We start from the raw sequence: 24,054 nt of genomic DNA, 5'->3' as shown, positions 1-24,054 counted from the left end.
TGGCATTTAATGTCTGCCTGGGTTTGTGAGTGTGTGTATGTATGTGTGTGTTTGTGTGTGTGGGCCCATACGCTGTATAGGCTGTTACTGCATGCTGAGCCTGAAAGACTTCAGGTTGGACACCCACTTGTGATGATGGGGAGTGTCATCTATATGCAGTGTAGTGATTATCGCATTCAGCCATGCACAAACTAGAGCTCTGTGTGTGTGTGTGTTTGTGTGTGTGTTTGTGTGTGTTTGTGTGTTTGTGTGTGTGTGTGTGTGTGTGTGTGTATGTGTGTTTGTGTGTGTGTGTGAGCGTGTGTGTGTCTTTAAAGAAGCCATTGCCTTGCTGATCACTCACTTTATTGCTCATCAGTATGGGTAGCTAATGTGATCATTACAATATCAATATAATTATAATTTAAATCAAATTAGTTAATTCAGTCTTTCAACTTCAGTGACCACTTTATCCTAGTCACCATGTTCTCGGGAGCCTGTCCTGGAAACTAGTTGGGAAGTGGGAAAAAGACCTCGTATGGGACCCAGGGCACCGTTCACACACATTCACATACTCATTCCTACCTAGGGCTAATTTAGTGTAATCTATTTACCTATCAGCATGTTCTTTTTTTCTGGTGAAAACCCATTCAGAGAGAACATTCAGAGAAACTCAGGATTGAGTCCTTTTAAATGTAAAACATTTTAATACATGTTAAATAAGTGTTACTGATTTTTTTAATAACATTATTTGTGTTATTGTCATATTGTAAAAATATCATGATATGATTTTTTTTCATGTGGCCCACTTCTATTTAACAGATGTTTTGTCATTGACCCATTTTCAGTGGTACAGTAGTGCAAGAGTGTAGTCTTGATTAATCAGCCACTGTGTTAGCAAGGATTACTCATCTGAGATGAGAGCATACACCAGTGCAGTATCTCGTAGTGGGAGCCTGGGTCTCTCTTAATCTGTAGAGCCATGCTTATTAAGCACAGCCAATACAGGGTGTGGTGTCCATGGCTCTCAGCATTTTGGCTCTGTGGACACACAGCTCAGCTGTTGATTGTTTCATTGAGCCCTATCCTAGTGCTACAGCCTGTATAATGAACAAATTCAGCACTCTTGTAAAATTACCATTACCATACCTCTGATTGTTCTCAAGCCACAGGTATGGAGGGAGTAGGGACAGATCTGGTTATGTCACTACGCCACAGAGAGCTGGAAACCTCTCTGGATAGCTACTTAAACCCATCATTCTGTAATGGTCACCCCGCTCTGTAAAAACTTTTCATGTTGCCATGCTCTTTTAGATTGAAAGCACATATAGGTTTTTTTCCCCTCTCATTCGAGCACGATTTGTCATGTTTTTTTGTACATTACTTAACCATGTGCACAGTTGCCAGAGGACAGGGTGACTCATCACATCTCTGGAACAAAATGGCTTACTTTTTTGCTCTTAGTTCTCCCGCTGCTGCAGAGCGCTGGAGTTCCAGACGCTGCTCTTCCATTTGCATTTCACATTTTATGTGTGGAAAAGAACAGATGGCTTTATGCCAGTCGTCTACATTTTCTTTCTTTCTTTTTTTAATTGGCACACCAAATTTTCACGTGAAGCAGTAAAATCTCATCACACATGGTGGAGTGAGCAGTTCCAAACATAGCTCGAGAGAAAATACTGTTCTCCTTACAAGGATTACATTACTATACCCCACTAATCCATTTAACGTAGATGGATACAGTAATGCCTTAAAAGGATCCTCATGTCAGATTTTGAGAATACTGAAGAAATGTTTACCCTAATTTGCAAACTTAGATGAAAACATGATATAATCCTAAACTGCTCTCATTAGCATGTATGTATTCTTATTCATGCTGGAAATTTAGGGGACACTATTCCTTTCTGGGTTATCTATTAGTCTGGTTTAATCACTATTACAGGAAGAAATCAGTTGGCATATCATATTTGTATAGACAAGAACCTGAATCACAGGAATCACAGATTTATTGCCTCTCCATATAAGACAGCTGCTCATTTGGACTGGGCTGTGCTTTGCCTGTATGGCACTGCCAATGTATACATTTCCTCCATGCCTTGCTATAGACAGTTTTGTCTGGATGCTGACCAGGACTTTTTTTCCCCTCTAAGCTCAGCTGACTGTGCAGTGTATGTCCTGCTTGCTAAAGTGGAAGCTGCTGTACCTGTGTCAATTTTACAATACAGAGACTAATGAATTCTAAGGCAGCTTAAGTGGAGCTTATATCAGAGTTTTAAGAACCAGAACCTGAATTAATGATGCTTGGGGTAAGAAAAAACATGTAGTTAATGGAATTGAAAGATTTTGCTACAGAATTTAGATATTTAAACATTAAAGTATCACACTATTAAGGTCACAACATGTGAGTCATTTCATTAAATTCAGTTCTTGAAAATTCAGGTAAAAAAATGTAGCCTTTTCAAAAACATCATTTTTAGTTTATGTATTTTTTCAGAATTTTCATGACCTGAATTTTAAAGACTAAATGTATTTAAATATGTAAGACCATCTATCATGATGAGAAGCTGTTTTTAGCCATATGCATTTAAATATAACAACACTGCACAATTGCTATCCAAAAACACAAATTTTACACCCAGTACACAAATATTCCAGGAGGAAATAGTAGGCATTTAACATGTTTTATTCTTTGAAGTGTTAGGAATTCAGATTTTTGTGAATTTGTCTTGATTTTTGTGAATCACCAAATTAATCTCAGACCACTAGTGACTGACCAGCACACTATAAAAGATGACCCAGGAGATTCAGTCCAGGCTCCTTGGGGCATCTGCTTCGGTGTTTCATTTTGTGTGGCGCTTTGGCAGGTGGAGATTTCAAATGAAGCCACATGCTTTAACTTGACTTTTATTGCAAGTGTCTTTTATGGTGAATTAAGCTTCAGATTGATCATGAGGAATGGTTATGTTATGGCAAACCTTTTCATTTTTTTGTAATTGACCATTAATACCACAAAGAGCTGTGACTCATGTGTATAGGTACATTCTCACATAGACAAGTTTACAATGTGTGATTGTGTGCAAAGAGGCAGTCATGCACATAATTGTTCCAAAAAATATGCATTGTGATGTAATTGTTTCAAAAATAGGTGTTGTGATGAGTACCAGTTAGTGAGATTATGTGATCTTTGAGACAATTTCATAATCTGCTTTAAAGATATCATGCTTTGATACTCTTTGGTTCACCAATAAAAAATAGAGAAAAAGGCTTGGCTACGCAACATGGCCAGAAGCATAGCAGTTTCCCCGACTAACACAGAGGATTTCCAGGCTGTTAAAGAGCAATTATAAGGCCTGTTGGTTTGACTCGGAACACGTTGGGAGAAACTGTTCTGTGCATGTTACATCCTGTCATGAGGTCTGTAACCACCGAAGCCACTGTATCCAGTTTCCAAATCTAAACCTTTTAAACTTGCATAGATGCAGTTTAAATGATATTTATTTTTGAACTAGAAGTCTCTCCAAGTAAAATATAAATCGAAATATCTTGGCGAGTGTTGTTTGAGCTTTTTTACAGGCTTGCATTGTTCTCCTGCACGGTTTCCTGAGCCAAAACAATACGTCTGCACCCACTAAGGAGGTACTTTTCAGCCTCATTAATTAAAACTATAATTAGAATTTGGTCTGTTTTCCACTTAATCTATTAGAGAGGCAAAGCTTCGATTCTGGCAATCCATTAGACTTTTCTCACTGGCTTTCCCCCCATCCAACATGCTACAGTTGCTTAAGGTAATGATAGCTCAGTAGCAGTCAGGCCTCATCTAGCGCCTTGTGGTGCTTTTTGGAGAAATGGCATTTTTTTTTTTTCACTTTCAAAAGAAAACAAAGTGTTTGTGTTTGTAAAGCCAAGCCATTACATAAGTGGGTTCCCAAAGGATGTTGCATTATTCAGAGCTGTAAGAGGCTTTGTTTGGCTACGTGCAACCTAATAATGCATCGCCTCCATCTTCTGTGTTCATTTATGAACAATTTTGTACTGAGTTCAGTCGATGGGATCGGATCCAATACGAATCAAACACGAGCCTTGCTTCCTGATAGACAAACAGCATCTCAAGTATGAGATAACTGCACAGTGATTCTCCACAGTTAATGAAAATGATCAGTATTAGGTGCTGTGTTTTGTGTGCTGTTATTAATGTATGTCCTTTATCATGTTTTATTAGTAAACCACATGTCAGTACCTGGTATAAAAGAGCTATAGCTAGAGGTATAGATATATCATCACTATTGGCATCCTTTATGGAAATTAGAAAAAAAGTCTGCATGTTCTTGGCTCTGTCACATGATTTCATTTTAAATGACTTTTTATTGATTATATTCAAATTACGAATCAGTAACGGAAACAATGGACACTTGAGTTAAATCCAGGGTTATATATTTTTATTTTTGTTTCATTTCAATTTTAAGAAAATAATGATTATTGAAAAACATTGTGCTCTGTAATAAAATAAAACCTTGAAAATAATCCATGCATCAATATCAATGATGCATACAACACAATTCTGCAGACAGGTGTGGTGAAAGTATTACTTACAAATGTTTTGCTATATAATTTCAATTGTGTCCTGGTCAAAATTCTGTCTGTTACTGAGCAGTGAACTACAGCAGATTTCTGATCAGTTTGCTTTAAATGAGGGTGTTTGCCTTTTTTTTTTTTTTTTTTTTAAATACTGAGCCAAGTGTGGGTTAACACCACACATCTACACAGGTTTCTTGCTCCTTTGTTGAGTTTCGTTTACTGTGTGCAAGGCAACACCTCCAAGTTTCATAGCAGAACTTTTGGATTGCTTCAAGGCAATGATATCATAGATTAGCCCTGCCTCTGATCTTTATCAGAGCTGCTGCTGCCTGGTGCTGTTGTGCCTTTTTCAGTAATATCAGCACGTGTTCCTTCCTCTCTGCATCAGTTTTGCACAAATATTATATTTTTGCTTTTCTAAAACTTTTCTGGGTCCAGTTAGTGCTGCATTGTGGTGTGTTTCAGAAAACATTATCATTATTTTTTTTGATAAAGTTAATCCAGAGCCATCGTTTAGTGTTAAATGCATCCCATTTACATATGCTCATTTACAGCTCAGTAAGATTACGTACATTCATTGACTCCTTCATTGTTTATATTTAAAGATACTTGTGAAAGAAACATGATTTCCCCATTATATATCAATTTCGTCTGGAATGCAGGACCATACTGGGACAAATATTTTTCTTAATATATTTATTTATTATTCTCTTTGCTATTCCAATGTTTATCTTTGTGTAAAGCTGATCTCTGTCAGTCATTACAGAACTCTTTATAGACATGTTTTACTGTATAGTCGGCTTAAAATCTTTCTTTGTTGGTATTTTTCAATAATCGAATTTAATTTAATGCAGACTAAACAAAAAATTCAGAATATTTAAGGATGAATTAAGATCTAGATTTTATATGATGAAAATACATTCCATACGTATAGTAAATTTATACATATAGTATTTATCTGAGCGTTTGAAACAGACTCTAAACTGTACTACATTATATATCTTGTCTGGGTTCAACTTTTGCCAGCAATACATGGTAGAATATTTTTTTTATACGTATATACAGTACAGTGCATCTCCTAAGAGGGTGACAGTAGATAAATTTGTTGTGTTCAAAAGCGTGATAAATCCTAAACTTTGCTTAGGCATCTCCACATCTTTTCTCCACATGACATTTTGTCCCTCTGTCCCTTAGCTGTCTCTCAGAGAAAATCAGCGTGAGGGAGAGCATGGAGAACTACCTTCAGAAATAACGTCATGCTTTGCTAAGCATGCTAAATGCCAAACATGTGGAAATGAAGTGATTCTTTTCCTATAATGGATTTCTTATACTCGTGTGCTTTAAGAAGCTGTTTTGTTTGGTTGCTTGGTTGAAACCAGCGAGGCCTTATAACCATAAAAATATGATCACATACTACTGGAAAAGATAGAGCAAGTGAAGCATGTTCTGCCTCCACCATGGGCATTTGTGTTTTGATGGTGTTATTTTGAGTGGCCAGTAGTAATTCCTGTGTTTGTTTTGCTGGGGTTGCATGTTCGTGTGGCCAAGTGACCCATGATTGTTGGAGGATAAGTCAAGCGGCCGTGTGAAGGAAACTCCAACAATGTGGACCAGCAGATGGTAGAAAGACAGCTTTGTAAAGAGCTGATGTTCACACAGGGAGCTGGAAAATCCAACGCTGAATATATGGATGGCCATGACGTCAAACATAAAGTCACAATGGATTGCACTAATTTTCTCAACAGGGACTACACTTTTGAACTGTTTTCATGCATTTATTTATTTAATTTGTTCAAGTTTAATGAGTTTGATTCTAACCATTTGTAGTAGCATCTATTTTTTTTGTTTGTAGTATAAACAGACATTATGCATAAACCTTAAATGTCTGTAACCATAAAATCCATCTTTGAAGGACTGAGCTAATTCAGTCAGAAATGCATATCCAAAATCCAGCATGTTTTTTTTTTAATACAGGTCTAAAAATGATTATATATAAAGAAGGGCAGGTTGTTATTTAGGAATGGTACAGTAAAACTTGGTTTCTACCTGCAGTGAAACAGTATTAAAGCTTTCTACTTTCTTTCCCAGTGGAGCTGTAATAGTTTTTTGTGGCAGTAAGTGGTTGCGCTCAACTCTAACGACTTTAGCCATTCGCATCTTAAAAAGCTCAAGTCACACTACATTTGTTAAACCGAATTGCCTTCCTCACCCATGGACGCACAAAGCCGGCTTTGATACATTCACTCACTGAGAGAACCGAGGGCTCATCAGTTCTAAAACGCTCGTTTTATTTTCGTAAATGTGCAGGATAATTAAAGAGTCTATTATAACTTTCCCAGAGGGTTGGGAACGCTTAACGTTGCATGCCACTCTATGCCATGACTGCAGCTGCGTAATGGCGTGTTGTCGACTCGGCTTGCGGCTGATGGGAATCGGATGATTGGAACAACGTCCCATGATGCGCTACATCTCGGTGTGTCTCCACAGGAAACGGCTTCGTGAACCCCAGGGGCTCGCCGGGACTTCTGGGTACCAGCAGTGGGAATGGACTGGGAAAAGTTATGCCCACGAAATCACCGCCTCCACCAGGGGGAAACATGGTAATGGGGAACCGAAAGCCAGATCTGAGAGTGGTCATACCACCGTCCAGTAAGGGGATGATGCCTCCATTGGTGAGTATGAATGACATGTTATTTCTCTTCACTTTTGGTATAAATGTAATATAGGACTCACACACACACACACGCTTTCTAGACATGCTTTTGTTTTTCTTTTGTTGTTACTGAAGCTGTTTTGGACAGTGTTACTGTCAGAAGTCCTTATTTCACTCTACATTTGTGTCTACCAAGAGAAACGTCAGGGTGTAAATGTGAAAGAAGCAGCAAAGTGGAATATCTCTGTGGCCCAGGTGCCATCGCACTCTCTCAATTATTTATATAGAAATTAGAGGGCCTCTCTAATGATTATAATTAAGGCCCTGACAGTTCAGTCCACATTCAACACCTGAGGCAATGCTAGCCTGTCGCCTTCATAAATCACTGCAAAGGTAAAAAGAAAATGGAAAAAAAAGATTTCCAGAATTGGCCCATGATGGGCTTGTTTCAGCATTGCGTGCCACTCACCATGGAGTTCTTACAAAGTTGTTTGGGAAATATTGCCAAGGTTACCTAGGGTCGTTCTCGTGCATTGGCTGCTCTGTGTAAAATGTGAGTATGTGTGTTTTTGCTTTCCAGCATCTGGAAGTAGTGGGGTTTGTATATGAATCAAAATAGAATCTACATTCCAGGCTGGTGATATTAGCAGCCTGGTGGATTAAGTGGTTAAGAGTGTGGATGTGTGTGTGTGTGTGTGTGGATGTGTCTGTGTGTGTGTGTAAGGATTGAGGACTCCCCTTCTGTGTGCTTCAGACAGACAGGCTAATGCAGGGGCAGGCGGTGTGCCCTGCAGACAGCCTGTCATTAGGATATAATGGCATTAAATTAATCACATCCCTAGTGTGACAGAGTGGGGATGAAGGCTTAATCAGAAGCCCAGAGTGCGAGCCAGATAATATCTTGTCGCCCTTGTCGTGTCTCCTCAATGTTATTGATTGAGTGTTAAGACAGTTGGGCACGAATGGAAGACCAGACACAACTATGTCCGCAAGTAAAGACAGTTCTCTGACTATGTAGTTGGATCTCCTGACAATTAACAGAACTCATTTCTTAGGTACATGTAGGCTGAAGATACTTGTGCGGATTCAGACAATTAGACGAGTTTCACTACTTTGTTCTGGCATACATATTTTTACACCCTTAACACTTTCTGTCTTCTCCACTTAATTATCAAACTTTTGATGGAGTAGTTGTAATAGCAGTATTCTCACATGTTAAACCAAAGCTGTTTAGCTGCTAATTTTATCAGCCATCACTTTTCTGCAGGATTACTACAGTACATCCTCAACCCAGTGCGTTTTGTTACTCCCCTGTGGTGTCGCTTTTTCCCCCATTCCCTCCAGGAAGATGTGGTAATGGAAGTAGAGGGATGTATAAAGGAGAAGTGAAGGATTTCATGTAGTTTTGGGGTTCAACGACCACCATACTGATGAGACTCACAAAATGTTTAGCACATCTTAGTAGTGAGGTCAAGTCCCTAAAGACCAGCTCTGCTACAATGCTCTACACCAGACAATGCAGCAATAAGCTAAATTGGCTTAATTTCACTTGGGTTTGTTCTTGTGCACAACCAAACTGAAAGTGCAGTGTGCTATGAGCAGCACTGACAAATGTCACTAGAAAGTGCAATTCATTTGACCGGTGGATGACTAACAAAGACTGGAAACGTTACTCAAACGTCTTTACAGTCATTGGATTTGAATGATTTTATTCTTAAAGGTATGGACTGGGGTGGGGAGTATCGGTTCTCGTTCAGTTCTACATTGATCCAATCCTCTCTTCTTTTTATGTTTGGAACAGTCAGAGGAGGAGGAGATGGAGTTGGTGAGTTGCACAGTTTGCCTGAATGAAGAATCAGCAGTCACCTTTTACACTAGCAAAGTGGCACATTTTTTCTTTTAAAAAAAATGGCACCCGCTTCAGCCGGATGCCGGTTAAACCTGGCTAAGCTGACTTTGGATTTGTTTAGCAGTGTGCTGTGCAAAGCCAGTCTGGTTTGAACTTTGTGTCTTTCACTCACACTTGCATGCTTTTTTCAGTCTGTTCAGTACCAACTACCACAGACTCAGTTCCTCCTGTGCGTATAATCAGTTTACAAAGTCTCTCTCTCTCTCTCTCTCTCTCTCTCTTTCTCAATTAAATTGAATTTAACTAGCCTTACTGGCATGACCACATAAAGCATTGCCAAATCATCATAGGAAAGAGAACTGTTATTAATATATATATTACTTATAATCAGAGTTTCCAAATATAAACATCTCTCTCTCTCTCTCTCTCTCTCTCTCTCTCTCTCTCTCTCTCTATATATATATATATATATATATATATATATATATATATATATATATATATATATATATATATATATATATATATATATATATATTTCCTTGTGCCTTATGTATGTGTGCGTGTGTGAGAGAGAGAGAGAGATCACTCACAGGAAATTAAATCTCCTGTGACCCATTGATCAATAATTTCAGTATTTACATGTAGCTCTCCAGTTTTTCCAGTTTTTGCTCTCCAGAGAGTTTTATTCCTTTTCTAGAGTCTGGTTACTTCATTTGGGATGATGTCATAAAAAGATAGAGCACAGGCCAGAATGATATCATCCTGTTGCAGGGAGAGGCCAGCCACAGCTGGCTGTGTATTTTTCTCTTCAAAAAAGAACAGAGGTTTATGCAAAATGATAGGAAGATATTAACTGAGCCATGAGGACGTGTGACTCCTTTAGAGATGCCTATAGGTCTTTTACATGCATATTCATTGAGCCAGTTTTCAAACAGAATAATTTCTCACCATAACTTTTATATGAATATATTGTAGAATAATGACTTTTTCAGAAACATGCTAACCTTTGTTCACTTTTAAACCACTTTGAAGTCTGCATTAATGTGAAAATATTCAGCAGCTGAACTTTAAAGTTAAAGCAAAACTTTTTGACTTCAAATAATTTACAATTTATTAGTCCTGCATTCTACCTAAGTCTTTGGTTTGGAGTGTGTGTGTGTCTGTTTGTGAAGGATATCTCTTTATGAGGAATAATTGTCTCCACAATAAAAGAAATATGTGGCAATTTTGCCCTTGTGGGGACATTTGGCACATCTCAGGAAAATAGCTTGCAAAAATGCCCAAAAGACTTCGAATGTAGAGTCAGGGGAGTAGGCATAGAGTTATTTAGCTATGATTACAGACAAGTTAGTGGAAATATCCCACCAAGATAGAAGTGTGTGCTTGTGTGCGTGTGCGTGTGCGTGAGTGTATAAACTGCATGTACACAGTTTCCAGGAGTGAGGGAATGCTCACACTGCATGCTTGTCACCACACTCAGATGTATTCACAACAAGTCACTGCATTACCTTAAACATACCAGGCAAGTGGTTTGTTTTGACACTGCATAAAGCTCTTGGGGGAATTCAAGGTAAAGTCTTGAAAGGAATCTTCCCCATATTTACTTTAAATTGAATCAAAATATATCCTTTGAAAATGACCTATGACTAATTGCTATGGATGAGTGTGCTCCTCTGGTCTAAGATTACTGTGGAGTTGTATTTTCTTACCATAAGAATCTGTACATGTTATTAGCTGAAGAAAGATGTACCTACAATGATTTTGGCTTGGCATAATACAACATAAAGAAAGATTGCAATAAATATTTAAGTAGCACAAGCCATTTGAAGTATCACCTCATTTAGCGACTTTAATGTTGGGTATGGTACAGATTAGCGTAGCTGTTTGATCACACTTCCAATGTGGAGCATGTCCCATTGTCCCTATGAAAGCACGCTGGCTGGTAAACGCTGTCGATCCAAGAAATACAGTCTATTGTATTGTTTTAATGAAGCTACAGCGACCCACTGTGGTGGGCAAAAGAAAATTCCATACAAATATAGCCTGAGCTATTAGCACTCTTTTTTTTTATTATTCCTAAGACATACATTAACTAGTTATGTAGTTATTCGCTGCTGATAGGGGGCCAGTGGTAAAAATCTGCTGACTGTAGATATATCATATCTTAATTTCAAAACCATAGTTCTTAATAGTTCAAAGTAATGATACTGAAATACAGAGGGGTTTGTTTTCATTAAGTCTATCTGGCTTTGGTGTGGTTTGTGCAGAACACTCAAAGGATAAGCAGCTCCCAGGCAACCCAGCCTCTGGCCACACCCGTGGTGTCCGTCACCACCCCGAGTCTACCGCCTCAGGGCCTGGTCTACTCTGGCATGCCAACCGCCTACAACACCGGTGAGCTTACTCACACACGCAGAGTTCTCATGAATCACGTATACACATTTTATACACTGACATTCAGACTCACCCTTTATTACTGTGAAAAGGCATAGCATCATCCGTCACCTATATGATATACTGTATATGATAAACACAACAAGTAATGACTCACAAGCAGTGATTATGAACTAATGTTACAAAATGACAGTAATACACACTTATCTGCTACACCCAGAATGTTCTCTGAGGTGTGTAGGTGTTTGAGGTGTGCTCTTTTGAGATGCAGAGGAGTGTGATGTGTGTTCTCCTGAGGTGTGGAGGTGTGTGTTGTGCTCACTCCTGACCCATGTTGTGTTGTTCTAGAATATTCCCTGAGCAGCGCAGAGCTCTCCTCGCTGCAAGGCTTCGGTTCTCCAGGGCTCTCGCTGGGCTCCATGTCGGCATGGCAACAGCACCAACTGGGCCAAGCAGCTCTCAGCTCACTAGTGTGAGTAACACAGGCAGTGTGCAGAAACACATGCATACACACACACACACACACACACACACACACATGCCTACAAGCTGCCATAAGGTCACATGCACATGTTGGCAAAAACATTTTTTACATGGAATTAATGTCATGTGTGTCAAGCAGCTATGTGTGTATCCAGAGTTCCCTTGTGTGTGTGTGTGTGTACATTCTTGTCATACAGGTGTTTATTATTTATATCCCATTCTTTCTCAGGGGAGGTGGTCATTTACCTCAGGGCTCCAACCAGTCCATTAACAGCAGCCCGAACCTCACCATCAAATCTGAGCCCATCTCACCTCCACGTGAGCGTGTCACTCCATCCGGATTCCCGCAGCATCAGCCTCCCTCCTCCAGCCGTCCTGACATGGGCCGCTCACCAGTGGATAGCCTGAGCTCCTCGTGCTCCTCGTATGATGGCAGTGACCGTGAGGACCCACGTGCTGATTTCCACTCACCGCCAATTGGCTTGAGCCGAGCCCTAGCACCTGGAGCAGATGATCGCCACAGCCCCTCTGTCAAACGAATGCGTATGGACTGGGTAACATAAAATGACCAGGGAGGGCAAGATAGGCCACATAGGGAGAGAGTGAGAGAGTGACAGGCCAGATGTAGGGAGGGTCATAATTGCTATTATTATTATTACTATTATTATTATTATTATTATTTAACTTCATTTTGATTTGGGAAGGCTGTGGGCATGGCAAAGAAAATTCAAAATATCCCAACATATTGACATTGAGGTTGGGTAAACTGTTGTTATTGGATTATTTTAATTCGACTTGTTTTGGAAGGAGGTGGGCACACGGAAGGAAATTTCAGCTGTCCTGACATATCAGAATTAATGGTGCAACTGAGTGGTGAGAGAGAAATCAGTTCTTCAGACTGGTTGTGTTACTTAGAACTGTTGTTATCAGGTACTTCACACAGTTTAGATTTAGCGAAAGTCCAAAATGTAAAGAAATAAGGAAGCTGAGATGTTTCAGGATAGTGTAGTCTGGTCCGGTCTGGCACTTGTAGCTGTTTCTGCTGTTGAATTTGCAAGGTTGCACACAACCAGAGCAAGTTAAGGCCATTTGCAGGCTCTCACCTTCTGGCCTCTTTAATCATCTAACTTTATACACACTTGATATGTTAACTTATTGCAGGATTGACCATGTTTCCAAAAAAAAGGTTTTTGGTTTACAAAGGGAGGTTCATGACTAAAATGAGATCACGCTTTTACCATTTAACATAGGAGGATGATTCACTTACGTTTGTGCTATTTTTGTTTCTTGTTGTTGAAACACAACTTTTTTTCTTTTTTGAATGAAAAACAAGTTAAACAGTAGCCCAGTTGAACTGGAGACAAGAGTCCTAAATTAAAAAGCAGCTCAAACAATGGTTAAAAATAAGCCAAAGTATGTTTGTTAGTTAAAATGTTGGTTTGAAAATTCTCATTTCTCTTTCACTATTCATTTCCTCTTAGTTCTGTTGTAATGTATTTTGTTACAAACTATGAAAAAAACAACAACCTACAAACCAGATCTTTAAACAGATATCTAAAGCCATGAACACTCAGTGTTCTGTTTGTAAATTAAAGATTTGAGCCAAACCTTTCCTTTTTGTTATGTATATAGCAACTTTAATATATATCACCATCGGTGTAAGTACGTACGTATTGTACTTTCACTGGATTGAAGAAAAAAAAAACTATATTTTTGTGGATTACTGCCAGGTTTACAAGGCGAGATCCTTAATAAGTAGAGTATTCACTGGTTAATATTTACTATTTTGTTAACTATACTGTACTTTCTTTAAATTTGACTTATTATTGCTATTAATAATCAAAGTGTTTTTATTTGAAAGAAGGATGTTTTATGGGTCGCTTTCCCATTAATAATGGTAAATGTCTGTCCTTAAGAAATTGTAACAGTGTTGTAAGTTTGAAACTCCACTGTCTCTTTTTTCTCTATTTTTGTTTTTGTAAAAGGATTACTGTAACATTAAGGAAAGCTATTTTTTCTTTCTTTACTGTACACATTGTGGGAGGGGTTGGCCAAGGCTGCTGAACACACTGCCTACTTTCACAACCAAGGATTCACTTCAAGCCTCAAGGCAATGGCCTTTCAAATGCCAATTAGTGACCCATCTCTCGCTGGAACCCTCCCCCCCATCCATCACAATTTAAACAAAAATGAATATATTGATACACCTAGCTCCTTTTGATGGAACCCTTCATCAAAGTCATGTAATGTCCCTGTTATTATCTACATATTGTAAATACTATAACCTAATACATACATACTATGTACAGAACACACTTCCCATTTTTGTTTGGTGAATTGGCTCGCTAGAATATTGATCCTCTCCAGTCTGAGTGAGGCCACTCTGGAAGCGCCAGACACTCTGTTGTTGTGTGTGTACGTGTGTGTGTGTGTGTGTGTGCGTGTGCGTGTGAGTGACTCTGTTTTCGCATCTATCTCTCCACACTGAGGCTCTTTGGTCCATGCTTCTTTCGCCTGCCTCGCACCTCACTGCCCCCTTCAGGTGGAAGAAGCATCAGGGGATTCAGCAGCAAAAAGACAGCTCAAATGCTAGACAATGCAAAACCAATCTCTCTGCTGGATTGCACATGTTTCTACAGTCAGGTTTGGCAAAAAAAAAAAAAAAAAAGCTTACTCTCTTTAAATTTGCTATCTATTTCCCTCACTTTGTGTGCTCTTGTCCCCTTTTTAGATACCTCTCTGCCCTAACAGGCACTAGCAGCTGGCAATAAGCTGATGTTAATCTATGCAGACTCTGAACACACAGCCCAGCACACAGCGCCATCAAGAAGGCTCATTCCCACAGCATTCACAATGTTAGGGTTTAGAATTGGTTATTATCATCTGGCCATTAAAGGCATTTCCTTGATAATGAACAGAATCCTCTGTATGTGCACAGTTGAGAATATGACTGTTAACCTTTAAACCCTTAAGTGCTTGTATATTAAGAAGGCACACTATTTTATTGGCTACTTTATAAGTACCACAGAAAGCCATTTCATGCTGAGTAACCTTAAAGAAGACCCTGGTGTCAACCTCTGTTCCTTCGTGTGGGAACAAGCTTAGCTGCAAAGCGAAGTTTCAAAAAGTTCATTAGAAATCCATTTTGATGATGTCTTTCACTAATGTGTTACCACAATTAATGCCTTTCAGGGTAGATAAGCAATAATGCAATAATGCCATTGCAGTGCTGTAAACTGCACTGTGGAGTAATCATATGCAGGGCACTTACACTGACAAACACACACACAAACACACACACACACAAACACACACAAGCTAGATTAGGAATCAGGGAGTTTTTCCACGTGTGCACACTTAGAGCTTAATTCCAAATAGTTCTAAATTGTGCATTTTACATCAACATTAATTTCATTCCCCATGTTAAAAAAAAAGAGGACAACCTGCTAGTTTTTCTATCAATCCCCCAGCAGACACATACAAGAAATACATAGGAAATCTAAAGAGAGGAAGTTGCTCATCTTGGTCTGAGTGCTGCTTATGACATCACAAAATGAACTGAATGTGAAATGAAGGGTTTCAGGAGGAAAACAATTTGTAGAGAACTTCACTTTGCTGTGCAAGAGTACACTGCTTTGCTTTATGGCTTTTTTCTAAAAACAGAACTATGTATTTGGTAATTGTTTGTAGTTACTAGTTCAATTCAAGAAGCTGTTTGCGGTTTGGATGCTCAAACCGTTTGGCGGCACAAGCTGGACTTTGTTGCCATGAATGAAATGAAATGTTTTAGATGAAAAAAAAAGACTCAAGAGAAAAATTTAAGCTAATCTGCATTCTATTTCCCTTGAATGTGTTGTTTTATCTTCATTATACAATAAATATTCTAGTGAACTTTTTATTGAATGACTAAGATATTATGCTAGGGATTGTTGTACAAATTTGTATTCTGCATTCACTTAAGTAAAGATATTGGCTTTAACTGTGTAAACATAGATTCTCTTGCTTATTCTGTACAAATTTGAAGTGAACAAATCTCTGAATATGAGTAGACTTTGTCCACCTGTGAAGTGCAGAACATTAGAAACTGTCCGCTTTATTAAAAACCTAAATGTAACCTCAAATATTAACTCTATGTGCCTTCCTATTACAACACTGAGGGAGTTTCAGAAACCATTCACCATTGTACGAAAATCTTATGAACCACTTTAGGAAAATATCACTGCAGATTAGCCAAGATGTTGTCAAGATGAATACGCATGACATCTAAAATTCCTGTGGTGTTGGCGGGACTATCAGGTAAAATAATTGTCATACACCATAATGCACAGACAGGAACTTATACTATTTTCAGTTACTTGCCATAGATGATCTATAATGATGGACAGAATCCTACATCAAGGTAGATTAAACGGTCTCAGTTGAAACATGTAGTAATGTTCAATTAAAAGTAAGAATGCAATCATCATTTTCACTCATTAACTGAACAACCAACAGCTAAAAGCTTTAACATAACAAATTACACAAAAACTGGAAGAAAAAAGTTGAAGAAAGAAACTTCTGTTTCATAAAGTATGATAGCACAACAGCCTAAAATTCTGACTTTTATCATTCACAACTTTCTGTCATCACTGCAGCCTTTGGACATCATAGAATAACACATCAATAACACATTCAGTGAAATCATATAATCATTTAATTACACGAGTCTTCTGACATCACAGTAATTTAATTACATGAGGTTTCCTACATAATAATGGCTGCTATTGTGCTTTACTTGATATACAATGACAAAATGATCACAAGTTAAGTTTAAGATAAATATACATAGAGAGAAAAATAGATTTAAAAAAAAAAGATAAGATAGATAACAATGCACTGCCTATACATGCCAGGTCTCAGTAAGACCAAATGCAGCAGTGTTTTAAAGAAGCCTGTACAATGTTGGAGTTGGAGCAACATCAGCAAATCAGCAAAAAAAGTTTGAAGATAAATGGAAGCCTGGCTTGTACAGATATCCATGCACACTACAGTGATTAAATCAGACACATGTTCTGTTTCACCCCAACCAAGCACATACGCAAGAAGGTATCCATGTGTTAAAACACTGCCCTGGTGGTTATCTGGTGTCCATAGCCTCATGGTCACATAACCTAGCCTCATTGTGCCATTACATAACAGTTTAATTACACCTGATTTTTGTGACCTCACAACAGACTCTGCTGGTTAAACACTTTTTCCAATGTAATACTAAATACAAAAGAGTACATCAACACAATGTTTAGGCACAGGTTATTAAACAGGATGATAAAATGCATATGTATATCAGATTTAGAAAGAATCAGAGCTTTATTGCCAAGTATGCATACAAGGAATTTGTTTTAGTGTCACAAGCTCCAGTGCACAGACACAACAACTATACACAGACAAATAAAAAATAGGATGAGAAATAGAAATACACATATTTAAATAGAAAAATAAAATAAATTGTACGTACAGAATAGAATAGAATAGAATAGAATAGAATAGAATGAGATGTAGGGATGTAAAGTGGTAACAAATAAATATAAGGTTATTGCACAATGGGGGAACATTTAACTGTTCATTTTCTGCCAGATTCTCAGTAAAGCAGTCTATAGCATACAATGATATATCAGAATGATAGGACACTTCTGGGATACAGTTATTTCACATCATTTCAGGTAGGATTTGTTTCAGTTCTTATTAAAGCCAGTTTCTGCGCTTCGGAGGTGACTTGCTGTTACACAGCATGTCCAGAAGAGGGCACTTTCCTCCCAGTCAAAACATCAGTGGACAGCAGCATCGCGTCAAACAGAGAATAATATCACTGTCTATTCACACCAGCCGGATTTCTTATTACTCGATTTATTACTAAAAGCCAAAACCAAACAAACAAACAAACAAACAAGCAAACAAAAAAAATCAGGAATATTAAATGAACGAGTTAAAGAGTAATAAATGAACAAATCAGCTGCCGAAACACAGAGCATCTTTAGCAGCTGCTAGATTATTTCCCTGCTTCCCAATTACTTGTCAAAATTGTTCAGTAATTGGGTCTAACTGTCTAACTACATTTCACTTTTATTTTCTTTAAAGCAACTTGGTGATGTTGTATTTCAGCTTGAGCCTATCAGCTCGGTGGTTTAATAGCTGATCAGACCGGATTTTCTGCAAAGGAATCTGGCATGAAGGCGCGTGAACCAAAACTACAGTGGTGACACTTTGGGCTCCGCCCACCACTGACACAACAAACCGGTCCAATGAGACCGACAACTTCACAAGTTCCGAGTGTTTTTTAGGAGTTTGTCGGATTAATGCCTTTACACACGGGAACACACCAGTCTAAATTTAACTACAGTACCTATAGGTAAGCACTTGATGTTGTTTTTATTTTAATTTTAGGCTAAATTCTGAAGGTGTCTTTACCTGCTGAAGGGCTGCTTTCCCGGTAACATGCTAAAACTTTCCTCAGTGTTTGGAGTCGCGTGAAGGCTAACAGGAGCTGCTCTGTACACAGCTTCCCTGTTTCTCAGTGCTACAATTTTTGTTAGCTTTTAGTCAGAGAAAATTTCAAGTTGTTCATTTCTGATATAATTTCTGAACTAAAGCCTGTAAACATTCATAACTATGTTTAAATTTAGACAGGCTCAACAAACGTTACGTGTAATATACACTATATTGCCAAAAGTATTCGCTCACCCATCCAAATAATCAGAATCAGGTGTTCCAATCACTTCCATGGCCACAGGTGTATAAAATCAAGCACCTAGGCATGCAGACTGTTTTTCCAAACATTTGTGAAAGAATGGGTCGCTCTCAGGAGCTCAGTGAATTCCAGTGTGGAACTGTGATAGGATGCCACCTGTGCAACAAATCCAGTCGTGAAATTTCCTCGCTCCTAAATATTCCACAGTCAACTGTCAGCTGTATTATAAGAACGTGGAAGGGTTTGGGAACGACAGCAACTCAGCCACGAAGTGGTAGGCCACGTAAACTGACGGAGCGGGGTCAGCGGATGCTGAGGCGCATATTGCGAAGAGGTCGCCAACTTTCTGCAGAGTCAATCGCTACAGATGTCCAAACTTCATGTGGCCTTCAGATTAGCTCAAGAACAGTGCGCAGAGAGCTTCATGGAATGGGTTTCCATGGCCGAGCAGCTGCATCCAAGCCATACATCACCAAGTGCAATGCAAAGCGTCGGATGCAGTGGTGTAAAGCACGCCGCCACTGGACTCTAGAGCAGTGGAGACGTGTTCTCTGGAGTGACGAATCGCGCTTCTCCATCTGGCAATCTGATGGACGAGTCTGGGTTTGGCGGTTGCCAGGAGAACGGTACTTGTCTGACTGCATTGTGCCAAGTGTAAAGTTTGGTGGAGGGGGGATTATGGTGTGGGGTTGTTTTTCAGGAGCTGGGCTTGGCCCCTTAGTTCCAGTGAAAGGAACTCTGAATGCTTCAGCATACCAAGACATTTTGGACAATTCCATGCTCCCAACTTTGTGGGAAGAGTTTGGAGCTGGCCCCTTCCTCTTCCAACATGACTGTGCACCAGTGCACAAAGCAAGGTCCATAAAGACATGGATGACAGAGTCTGGTGTGGATGAACTTGACTGGCCTGCACAGAGTCCTGACCTCAACCCGATAGAACACCTTTGGGATGAATTAGAGCGGAGACTGAGAGCCAGGCCTTCTCGTCCAACATCAGTGTGTGACCACACAAATGCGCTTCTGGAAGAATGGTCAAAAATTCCCATAAACACACTCCTAAACCTTGTGGACAGCCTTCCCAGAAGAGTTGAAGCTGTTATAGCTGCAAAGGGTGGACCGACGTCATATTGAACCCTATGGATTAGGAATGGGATGTCACTTAAGTTCATATGCGAGTCAAGGCAGGTGAGCGAATACTTTTGGCAATATAGTGTATCTTGGGAAGAAAACACAAGACAGTCTAATGCACTATGAATCTGGCTTAAGTAACATTCCCAGGTCACTACTGATATTCTGCCTAAAATGCAGTAGAAAAAAATAGAAATAGCCTTTATTTGTCACATATACATTACAGCACAGTGAAATTCTTTCTTCAGGGTTAAGGGCCTTGCTTAAGGGCCCAACAGTGACAACTTGGCAGTGCTGGGGCTTGAACCCCCGATCTTCCGGTCAACAGTCTGGAGCCTTAACCGCTTGAGTCACCACATGTATGCAATACACCATGCAGTATGATTTCTGCATTTGTTTTGAATACTGCTAGCCTAAAAAAGAATGCCAATATCATTGCCCATCCCTGTTTTGATGTCACCTGGGTGGAATAAATGGATTTTGGGAGGGTAAGATACAGAACAGCTGATGAGGAACCTGTTTGCCTCCATTGCATATTCCGGTCAACAGGTCAGGCTTTACAGGCCTCTGTTTTAATCTACGACTTTATCATGTTTATCATTTCTTAGAGGAGGAGCTACTCTTTGGAGTTTGCTGTTTTCATACCAGTTTTTTTGCAATAAAGCAATATTCTGTGCACAGTGAGAAAAGCAGGTTTCATTTTAAGCTCCAGTTAAGATTTATTCACAGCAATCAGTTGTGGGATCAACTGAAACATAGGTCCATAGCAGAAATATAGCTCCGAAATTAAAATGCCCAGTTTACAAGAGTCATGGGGATGGTGGTGGTGTTTTTTTTCTCTCAAAGACTACCAAAGTGCTCTATTCATATATTATAACATGGCCATGTTAACATGTCATGATCTTGCATGATCATCATGAATAGATGATTTCACAGGCTCTGAAAGAACACGATCATGTGATCAGCATGATTTCTAGATATTTTAACTCTATGAGTTAAACACACTGGGATGTCTGGTGCACTAACAGTGCAACTGCATGATTTGCATGATTAATAAGATGCTGAATTCACACATTTTCTTGTGATACATTGTCACATTGTCACTAGTGGACATCAGAAAATGATAGGACCACAATGTAAGATTCCTTTAAAAAAAACTTCTCTCACAACACTTAAACAAAGAACATTTGATCTGTACCTTTTATATATATATATATATATATATATATAAACACATATAAACACTGTGATCTAGTCATATTTTACACTGGCTGCTCTATTTGGATATTTCGCAGGTCAGAAAATGGTTAGGCCGCAGTGTTTAGATGCTCATAATAGTTTCAGCAACAACTCAATCATTTGAGCAAACTACTCCAGTACCTTAAGAGAGAACACATTTTCATTTATATATATAATCCTCAGATTCAGAAAAATCTAAAATAGTCTTTCACACTTGTATTGTATACTGCTCACTTCAAGTTTCATTTGATTGGTCTAAATAGGGAACGTTCAAAACTGAGGAAAAAAATAGGTATAGTACCTATTAGCTATTAGTAGGTATAGCATATCAACTATTGTATGTATGTGTGTGTATGTGTGTATGCAGTATTTGGTTTCATTTCTTTGTATATACATTTCAGCATTTCAAACAAAAGCATTACCAGCATTTCCGGTTGAATGATAGTGTAGGAGGAGGGTGTAATAAATTTACACTGTGGAGTAGGGAATTGTGAGAAGATAGGGAAGTGGTAGCTCAGTGGTTGAAGTGTTGGACTATTTCTTGGGAGGTTGTGAGTTCAAGTCCCTGCACTGCCACTGCTGGAGCCCTTGAGCAAGGCCCTCAACTGCATATGAGATAAATGGTATTCCCTTTGGATAATGGTGTCTGCCAAATGGCTCAGTTTGGCTGTAACATTTGATAATGAACTTAAAATATATGAATTCATAATGAGAAAAGTCATGTTTAGAATATATGTTTATAATAGTTAGTTTTGACAGTGTAGTAATAGAGCGTTTATATCATTGTTTCATGCTGTAGAAATCAGTTGGGTGATTAGCAGGAATTTGTGAAAATCAAATTAAATCTGCATCGTGTTTCATCTTGTGTATGTTTTCGTAATGGAACACTGTAGAGGAAACAAACCTCGGCTTAAACTACAACACAAATCTTATCTAAAAATATACTGATTTAATGAATCACAGCACATGAATGTACTGCTGTAAACTGGCAGTATAGTTATTGTGGTATTTGAGTTTCAGAATTGCAAAAGGTGAAGTGGAAATATTCCTACACTTAAGTAACATGAGGTATGAGGAAACATATAGTTCTTCGCTGGAATACACCTCTGGTATCTACAGATTAAATTCTCTGCATTCCACAGGGTAATGTAAACTAAACTCAACATTCTCCAATAGATGGGCTGTAAAATGGGCTGCCCACTGTGCTGTAAACAAGGAATAAAAGAATACTTGGTGCTAGAAGTGAATATATATTTCATGTTTTTAAGAGCGTAGTCATGTACCTCAGAAAACAACAACATTATTGTAAATGCTTGCAATCCCATCTTAGATTCTCTAGGGTTTTTTGTTCTAAAAGTGGTTATGGCAGTTACAACCTATTTCCTCACACAGACGCCATGTGTTAGCAGTGGCAGTAAAGTTCCTGTTTCTGACACTGGCACACTTCACTGTTGGGGATTTTTTTTTTTTTTACTGTCATGAGCTTGCACTCTTGAAACAGCCAAACAATTTTTGTGACTTATTCAGTTCATATGCTGCATGCATATAAAACATCTCTTTATTAATCTATGCTCCCCTTCTAAAAAAAAATGGAACAGTAATTCTTTTGTTTTAGTTATACACTGAAAACATTAGGTCTGGAGATCCAAAGATGAATAGTTGATAATAATAGATCAGTATTTCAGCTTTAATTTGCTGATTTTACATATAGATGGGTTAAGCAATTTAGAACATAGCACTTTTAGAGGCACACCACCATGGATAGATAGTGTTAAAGTAAATAAAAATAAATAGCACTTAATATTTGGTTGCATATCTCTTAAAACTCTTCAGGAGGTGAAATGTTGCTCAGTGAATGGGTTTAAATAAAAAGTTCTGATCTATCATCTCATCTTTATTTTTTTTATCTCAAACCCAAACATCTCCAGTATAATAGCAAAAACAACAACAAAAAAACAAAGAGAACTGGCAAACAAGAGATTGGAGGAAGCTGTATAGAATTTGAAATGCAACTGATTTCTCTTGTGGGCTTTTGTTTTTATTCAGCTATCAAAGAAATAAACAAACTCATCTCCAGTCAAAATGGACCCCAAGAAGAATAAAGTCTTATCCAAACTGCGAGATAAAACCAAGCCCCTGTTTAATGTAAAGGCGGGGAAGAAAGCCAAGAAGACTCCACTGAAATACAGGAGGAGCATTTCAGTACCAGACTTGTATAGTGCTCAATTCACACCATCTCTTCTAGACCCTACTGTTCAGTCTTCATTCCCTGACCCATTTGTTGTACCAGTTCATTCATTGGTTCCTGATGACACAAATTATGAAACCTCCAGCCTAACTGACAGTCTCACTGCCACAGACACAACATCATGTTCAAAGTCCACTGACTCCTACACTGTCCCAGAATCCCCATTTTCAAAAAGGGTTCTGGGCCAGTACAGTGCTACAGTTACTTCTTTGGATCCAATAATTTCCCCAAATACACAGTCATCAGCCCAGAGCTTGGACCAATTTTCACCCCCATACACATCACCAGCAATCACGTCTCTAGCATCAGAGAGGCCAGCATTTGTCAGTGTACCTGCCACAAAGGATAAACCAGACAAACGGATGGAGGACCGGGAAAGAAGCACCACATGGTACATAGAGGACAGTGAGTCAGCTTGTAGCACACCATCTGAGGACCGCTCCTACATCTGGCCTCCTGAGCATGAGCTGACAGTGTTAGAGCCCATTACACCAAGGTCCACAGAGATGTTTATTATCGGATCAGCCGAGGACAGGAATGAAGTGAGTTGGGGAGTTCTGAAGTGAGGAGGGGAAGGGGTTCTGCTTTTGCTTGTTTCATGTTCATGACATGCCAGTGTTCTTCCTTGCAGGTTACCAATGAGACCAATGACTATGACACCAATTTCTCAGGAAGAGAAATGAAAGTGAGTAATGTGTAGACCATTTTTTTGTTCTTTTAATCATGTTTTATGGAAAGGTAGTACCTGACAGCAATGTCTATTCACCTGCAAACAGCTA

General features: G+C 38.8%; 2 protein-coding genes across 10 annotated transcripts in view; both read left to right on the top strand.

Annotated features, from left to right (window-relative positions):
- The window catches only part of mef2aa (myocyte enhancer factor 2aa), an 84,836-nt gene extending 69,002 nt beyond the window's left edge, over positions 1 to 15,834 (top strand). For 5 of the 8 annotated variants that reach the window (XM_058388545.1, XM_058388546.1, XM_058388543.1 and 2 more), the window contains 5 exons: positions 7,042 to 7,226; positions 9,009 to 9,032; positions 11,327 to 11,453; positions 11,802 to 11,925; positions 12,166 to 15,834. In XM_058388545.1, coding sequence (XP_058244528.1) covers positions 7,042 to 7,226; positions 9,009 to 9,032; positions 11,327 to 11,453; positions 11,802 to 11,925; positions 12,166 to 12,499 — 794 coding nt within the window. In that variant the 3' untranslated portion in view covers positions 12,500 to 15,834. The remainder of the gene's footprint in view (positions 1 to 7,041; positions 7,227 to 9,008; positions 9,033 to 11,326; positions 11,454 to 11,801; positions 11,926 to 12,165) is intronic. The other 3 variants (XM_058388547.1, XM_058388551.1, XM_058388550.1) reach the window with 1 other exon arrangement.
- Positions 15,835 to 18,164: 2,330 nt separating this feature from the next.
- mctp2a (multiple C2 domains, transmembrane 2a) overlaps positions 18,165 to 24,054 on the top strand; it is a 41,330-nt gene continuing 35,440 nt past the window's right edge. The window contains exons 1-3 of one of the 2 annotated variants that reach the window (XM_058388107.1): positions 18,165 to 18,321; positions 23,074 to 23,817; positions 23,907 to 23,960. In XM_058388107.1, the coding sequence (XP_058244090.1) occupies positions 23,110 to 23,817; positions 23,907 to 23,960 (762 nt within the window). In that variant the 5' untranslated portion in view covers positions 18,165 to 18,321; positions 23,074 to 23,109. The remainder of the gene's footprint in view (positions 18,322 to 23,073; positions 23,818 to 23,906; positions 23,961 to 24,054) is intronic. The other variant, XM_058388108.1, reaches the window with a different exon arrangement.

Source organism: Hemibagrus wyckioides, linkage group LG04 (genome assembly GCF_019097595.1).
Source record: "Hemibagrus wyckioides isolate EC202008001 linkage group LG04, SWU_Hwy_1.0, whole genome shotgun sequence".
NCBI lineage: Eukaryota > Metazoa > Chordata > Actinopteri > Siluriformes > Bagridae > Hemibagrus > Hemibagrus wyckioides.
This window is presented reverse-complemented; position numbering and strand designations above follow the sequence as displayed.